Here is a 6,850-nt window from a genome sequence, read left to right on the forward strand (position 1 = left end):
CATTGCTTGAAACATGCATATAACTATGGATTCTTTTATGCAATATTTGGTTTTTATTTTACTAAGTTATGTTTGTTTTTCTTTTCTTTTCTACCCATGGCCTTTATAAAGATTATGCACAAGACAGACATTTTTTTATGAGTGAGGTTTTTCCAAACCAGACTAATAAGGACCTGCTTGCTACATTATAAAGAAGACTATGAATTCTTCCCAACTAACAATCATGTAGAGACAACGTCATGTTTGTTCTAATGTTTCAGATCTCATGCATATGTAACTTTCAATGCAGTTTCCTTGTTCAAAACCATGGGATTGTTGCACCTGTTGGTTTTCAGACATTTACAATAAATAATGGTGTGAATAAATCTGTCTTGTGTTTGTACTCCAATTATTCTTCATAGGGGTTTTTTTGTGTGTCCATCTTTTGTAGTCTTTGCAATAAGAGGAAATCATTCGATTATAAATAGAAGTAATTTGAGAACTGCTAAGAAAATTAAAAAGAACCTCCCCCACATTTTGGCATTTGAAAAAGAACAGCATCTCTTTATTATACAAAGATCAGAAGGGAGGATGTGACCGTTTCAGGGGGAAGTTATGATGTTGATTTATGTTTATTGTAAAGTATGAACACTTTCAGCATAGAAAGAGCATGAGCATGTCGACTAGAGGAGTAGTGCCGGCTCCGCTCTGCCAGGGCTTTCTGAAGAAACGGAAAGACAAAATGGTATGAACATAATGTACATATTGCTAGTGTTTCATGTCTTATTTTCAGGAATCGTTCAGTTTTAGACCGTGTCAAAAACAGTTGTTGCTGAAAAGCTTCAAATACTTGATTTTAAAAGTAGTTGTTGCCGAATACTTCTTCTAATTTTTATTGCAGAATTTATACAATTATTATCAGTGTTGGGGAAAGTTACTTTTAAAAGTATTGCATTCTAATATTGCATTACTCTCTAAAATAGTAAATAATTACATCACTTTTTAATGGAAAGTAGTGTGTTATATTAATGTTGCGTTACTTTTTAAATGTGAGCGAGGCTCGATTGTTTTTAATATGTGAAGTTTTATTTACAGAAAATGTAAAGCCCTTTCACATCAAAAAAAATTAATTAATAAACCTCTGTAATGAATAAATTCACGTCTGTACAGTAGAACACTTGTCAACACTTGTTCAACACAGCAATAAAAAAAACAACAATGAAGCACAATTGTTAGTTTATCTAAAGTCTTTTTTGCTTATTAGTATGTTCGAACTGGTCAGCAGCAAAGACATTAGTTAATAAAATGGGATTAGATACATGTGTGTTATTTAATTATTGCAGGTTTTTGTCATATTCTGTTTTAATTCATTTTGATTAATACTAAATCAGTTTTGTGCGAGTGGGATGAATTAATGCACATTCACATTTAGTCTAGAACTACATCATGTTCACACAGCACACACAACGCCTCTGTACTTGCGATTTCTCCCAATATGGGGACAGGAGACTTGTCAGTCAATAAATGGTAAAACAAAATAACTGGCATTCATTTTTTGAAAAAGTAACTCTTATTATAAAGATATTTTATTATAAATTAAAAAGTAATGCGTTACTTTACAAGTTAGTTGAAAAAAAAAGTAATCTGATTACGTAACTCAAGTTACCCCCAACACTGATTACTACATAATATATACATACACCTGAGGAAATCTCTTTGCTCAGTGGTTTAATGTATTTTCCTCAGAGGCTTCGGTGGGTGACTTACTGGTTCAGGCTTTACAATACAACTCTTTTTTTCTACACTAAAAAACACGGGAGTGCTGTAAGTATTCAAGTGTTTGATTTAATATTTAAATGTGTATGGTGCATTGTGGACTTCTGATGCCATAGTTTGCTTGAAGATATTACTGTAATTTTTCTGCAATGTTTAAGATTTAAAAAATGTTGGCCCATCTGTTGAGGACCCTTGCTTTAGATTAAAAATAAAATTGAATGTTATTCGGCCAAAAGCTCTTGTTGCTATGATTAATTTCTGTTTCTCTTGAACTCCAACAGTTAGACCTCAGGGGCCAGTATTACATATATGAGGTAAAGTCGGTTTGTAATGTTTCATTGTGTGGATGCTGCTAAACTGGTCATTAGAAGGCCAAATTAGTGCTTCTCATGTTAATTAAATGTTCTCTTCACATGGCTAAACAGGTTCAGTCTGTGCGGGAGGTCAGCAGATCGGAGAACAATCGCTATCTATTTGAGATCACAATGAAAAATGGGAAGAAGAAAATGCTGGCGAGTTTTCACGTTGGTCAAGAGAGTGTCTGTAATCTGTGTTTGAGGATGTGGTCTACCAACAACCACTTGTGAACAATGTTACTTTGTTGAGATTAAGGCAGGGCGTAGGACGTAGTAGTTTTAAAAAAGGAACATGGATGGTGCTCGTTGTGACTGAAAGAATTATGAATACTCACTTTATATCCATAAACATCTGTGAACTTTGTACTGTCAGGCTGCAGATACAGCTGATGTCAGGCAGGAGTGGATGGACCAGCTGTGGAAAGCCATGCTGCTCAATAATGGCCCAGACAGATCTGGATCTATCACCGATGGGTACCACTGCTCTTTATGACACTTCTCATCAGTGGTTGTTTTTGTATGAGATTTATAATGCTCTGAATGTGTTTTGTGTGTTATTGAGATTAGGGAGCTGGTGCCAGATAACAACCCTGAAATTCCTTCTAGCCGGAGTGAAGAATCAAATAATGAGACCAGCAGCACTTCAGTGAACAGCACGGATCAAGAGTCATTCAAGTCCTTCACTGGTACATCCCACATTTGGGATGCGACTTTCTCCAGTTCTTCCTCCCGTTGACTTTTGATTGTTTTCTGTAATACCATTAACAGAACTGTCAGGTCAAGTCGCCATTTTCATACAATAGCCTACAGATTGCGTCAAAACAGCTTTACAGAGATTAACAGGAAATAGTCATTTCCAACTCAGCCATGGAGACAGTTCAGCTTCTGCTAAAAGCAGCTCTAAAAGACAATAGTGTCATTATTTATCTCAAGTCAGTTCAGATCAATAGAATAGGCAGCAATGTTGTTAGTTCAATATTGATTCAGTTCAGTATAGTGTCGATGTTGCAGGAAGTGATTCAGCTGTAAAGCAGTTCTACAGAAAACAATAAAACAATAGTGCCATCATCCCGTTTAGTTCAGTTCATGTTTGGTTCTCATCCAGTGGTGTCGAATCAATTCAGTCATATTGATAAGTGTTCAATAACAATCTCTGTGTTTCTCAAAAGTTTTGGTCTAATGGACTTTAAATGGAGGTACTGAAATCTCTTAAGGTTTTAGTAAAATATTATTTGTGTTTTGAAGATGAATGAAAGTCTTATGGGTTTGGAAGGACTTAAATAGGACAGATTTTTCATTTTGGGGGGAACCAGTTATTCCTTTTAGCAGATAAACATCATGGTCAGTCGTGTGTCTGGGAAACTTCCCAGGCAAAAGAACATTTGAAATACATTTATGGATATCGATGTATATTCCTACAAGAATCATTCTTACAATTTTTGTCCTCAGTTGCTGATGAGACACAAGACAGTTTTCACACAGGCAACGAAATGGAGCAAAGTACCAAGGAGTTTTTACTGACGGACTGTGACTACGATGTTTTACCGTCTCGAAAACGTGTGTATAATGACTTTATTTTTTAGTTCAAATGTCTTCATTTAGGTTTGCCTTGCCCACTGTATAATACTGATTCATTGGTAAAATTATTGTATGTTGCTCTAATCTGTTCCAAAAATGACTGATGATAATTTCTAATGATTAATTGCAGTTGCTGAGGAAGCCCTTTATGACACTCCCCATTCCCAATGGTCAACCAATGTGGGAGAACATGGTGGGCCTAATTCTCTGCCGACTCTCATTATAGATTTACACTGTAAAAGTTCATATATTTAGCCCAGTGTGCTGAAATTGTTCTCCATTTACAGAAGTGACTGATAGCATCTATGATTTCCCAAACCCTGTGATTAGGAAATTGACTGAACACACAATTGGTAAGATCTTGAAAATTACAGGATGACTGGTCATTCCTACAATATTGGTGTTGACTCCTGTGAGCATGGCATAAAGAATATGGTATTTCTATGTGTCAGGGGTAATAACTAGGTCATCTTAACATATTTGCTATATTATGTACCTGAAAATGAAATGTATTTACCAAACCAGTGGTTGTGTTTTTTTTTTTTTTTGCAGAATCTCACAGCAGTAGTGAGAGGCCTGAGAGTGGTGGTCTTCTGAGTGACATGATAGCCTGTTTGGACAGTGAATCTGCTGCCTGGGTCAAACCTGCTCCTCCGTGATGGGTCAATTTGAGCAAGACTGGGATGATGATAAATGTTTGTTGTTGCCGTAATCCTTAATTTTGCTTGTCATACATCCGTTTTCCATCCAAACGGTCATCACTTATGTAGAACAATGACTGATTGTTGTGGAATTTCAAACTGTCCTCGATCATCTAAGCTAAACAGTGAAGTGTCAATAAAATGTCTTTTGTCCTGTCACAATTCAAAATAAATTTTAATCAAACCAATTAACCTTTGGATAGAATTTTCAATAAGAAATGATCAAGCCTTGCACAAGTGTCTTGCTCACTAGAGGTTCTTGAACAAATCAGTGGTATTTGTATGCCAATGAGTCATGTAGATGCCACAATTCAAGTCCATTAGCTCAATAGTCATCAGGATAGGTGTCTACCTGTGTCAAAGGTTGTACAAGGTCTCTTGATCCAGAAAGGATGTGCAAAACTTTGCCGTTATGCACAGTCGGAGTTACGCACAAACTATCGCCAGCAGAAACCAGAGTTGATACCCACTTTTGTGTTCATGAGTGAAGAGTTTGAACAATCATACATCACAGGCTTTGTTGAAAACATGCTGAAGGAAATTTACCATTCTTCTCTTCAGACACTGTCGAACAAATCTGTGCCACATTGAGAATTCATACCTGTCTGTTTCCCACTGTAAGGCATTCCTAGGTTTATGAATACACCTGGATAAATTTGATAAAACAGCCAAACCACCAACATCCACATGGATTGATTAAGTTTGACACCAAATATTTGAAAATTCCTTAAGTGAGCATGCTAGGTATTTTTTTCATAAAGCTAGAATCTAGTGAGACAAGCATCTCCTCTGTCAGAATAATTCATCATTTGATAGCTAAGAAGATCTTGAAGCAGCTCTCCAGTTATCAGAGCCAAAGTGCAATAGCAATGAGTCTGCTTCAGGACAAAGTGCTGTTTGACCACAGATTTGGAAGCAATGAGTTTTAAAAGTTTGTCAGAGATCTTTTATCAAATGCACCAAAAAAAGCAACGGGCTTTCTCCTTTAATAGCGCATGCCAGGGTGGCAGAAGATGTGGAGAAAGCCATTGACCTTTTGAAAATAGCTTACACCCATTTCAATGAGGATGCATTTGTTGCTCAACAGCTTGCACGACTGCTTTATGAAAACAAAATTTTTGAGGAAGCCAAGATTTGGTCTCATCTTCCACAACACACATACATACACACTGGGACAAGTATACAAAAAGTGGTTCTACAGCAAACATGATGACATATGTGAGAAAAACATTGGAATTCAACCAGAGGACATCACTGATATTACTGTGCTCTTAAATGAATTTTTTCACATCGTTCAAGAGGAGGAGGCTTCACCATTAATGAGACAGATGAAAATTTTCCAACTTGGAGGTAGTAACGTTACAATAGTCCTTTACCTGCTCTCTGCAAAGGAACTCTCAGTGAGAGACGCCTCAAGTGGCAAGGTGGTGAAGTGTGGAGAAACCCAGACGTTGCAAAAGAGCTTAAATGAGTTACTGGATACACTAAAAATGGAAAATCTGTTTGTTCGGGTGTCTGATCAAAGCAACATCAGAGTCATTCCAATTTTTTCTGCATCCTTGCCAAATTCAAACAAGAATGTGACTTTCTACCTAGGATTTTCTCTTCATGGAATGGTAGCTTTTGACATTGGTTGCAGAGTGATACTTGCCATACTTTAAAATGCAAATTAAGTTTCCCAAAAAATGAGTTTATCAAATATATTCAAACATACCAAATAAATGAAAATAAAGTATCATTATAAGAGAGCTGCATTATATAAATAATGTGTATAGAATAAGATCCATCTGGATTTGTTTTGAATTTGTATAATAATGTTGTTCCATTAGTGCCTCATAAAAGAGTTTTAAAGGAAATATTATGATGTTAAAAACCTCTGTGTGGTTTTGTATACAGCAAATGGATTATAATGTTGTTTTATTTAACCTTGGTATGTTAAATCATATTTTTTCAAGACTTTTTACTTTACATATTTAAACTCTGTAGGTACACATAACCAATTTAATAGAAGTACAACATATATTGTTATTTAGTGATATTTCCTTTAGTGATATTTGCCTATATATATATATATATATTTCATTATTTGGCTGGTGACTTTCAGTAAAATTCAATTAATTGTAGACATATGCAGCCTATTGTATTACAAAATATACAGAATAGGTTTATGGTGAAGATGTTACAGTTTGCAATTATGTTGTCCTCCTGTGATACACTGAACCTGGTAATAAATTATTGTGAACTCTATCCAAGTCTAATGCTAAATCTGTTTGAAATCCTGTTAAAATAACACCTGCCCCAGCAACAATGAGACCTACATGTGTATTTGACAGGCAGATTATGTCTGGATTAAAGTGGATTCATTAAAACAGAATAAAAACTACAACTTTTCCTGCGCTAAATTACAATGTTATTTAAAATTCAAGAATCAAGGTTAGGTGTATTAACAGCGAATCAATG

The 6,850-nt window shown here is 35.6% G+C and overlaps 1 protein-coding gene across 3 annotated transcripts; it reads left to right on the forward strand.

Moving 5' to 3' along the window:
* The first annotated feature begins 572 nt into the window (after positions 1–572).
* On the forward strand, positions 573–4,582 carry LOC132148582 (uncharacterized). 3 transcript variants are annotated; one of them, XR_009434940.1, is made up of 9 exons: positions 573–724; positions 1,726–1,803; positions 2,037–2,069; positions 2,181–2,279; positions 2,485–2,585; positions 2,674–3,668; positions 3,820–3,882; positions 3,977–4,042; positions 4,242–4,582. XR_009434940.1 is itself a non-coding variant. In XM_059557276.1 (9 exons), the coding sequence occupies exons 1-6, from the start codon at positions 608–610 to the stop codon at positions 2,845–2,847; spliced, it is 597 nt and encodes a 198-aa protein (XP_059413259.1). In that variant the 5' UTR covers positions 573–607; the 3' UTR covers positions 2,848–3,668; positions 3,820–3,882; positions 3,977–4,042; positions 4,242–4,582. The 3 variants fall into 3 exon arrangements, 1 of the variants encoding a protein (XP_059413259.1); XM_059557276.1 differs by having other exon boundaries at positions 2,679–3,668; XR_009434939.1 differs by having other exon boundaries at positions 2,181–2,585.
* Positions 4,583–6,850: the final 2,268 nt, after the last annotated feature.

Source organism: Carassius carassius, chromosome 9 (assembly GCF_963082965.1).
Source record: "Carassius carassius chromosome 9, fCarCar2.1, whole genome shotgun sequence".
Lineage (NCBI taxonomy): Eukaryota > Metazoa > Chordata > Actinopteri > Cypriniformes > Cyprinidae > Carassius > Carassius carassius.

What these genes read in the sequence shown, in the direction of transcription:
- LOC132148582 (XM_059557276.1), top strand. Translation starts at nt 608, where the DNA reads ATGTTTATTGTAAAGTATGAACACTTTCAGCATAGAAAGAGCATGAGC. An exon ending in AAATGCTGGCGAGTTTTCAC is followed by an intron (nt 2,280 to 2,484) that starts GTTGGTCAAGAG and finishes TTGTACTGTCAG; the next exon opens with GCTGCAGATACAGCTGATGT. An exon ending in TCTGGATCTATCACCGATGG is followed by an intron (nt 2,586 to 2,678) that starts GTACCACTGCTC and finishes TATTGAGATTAG; the next exon opens with GGAGCTGGTGCCAGATAACA.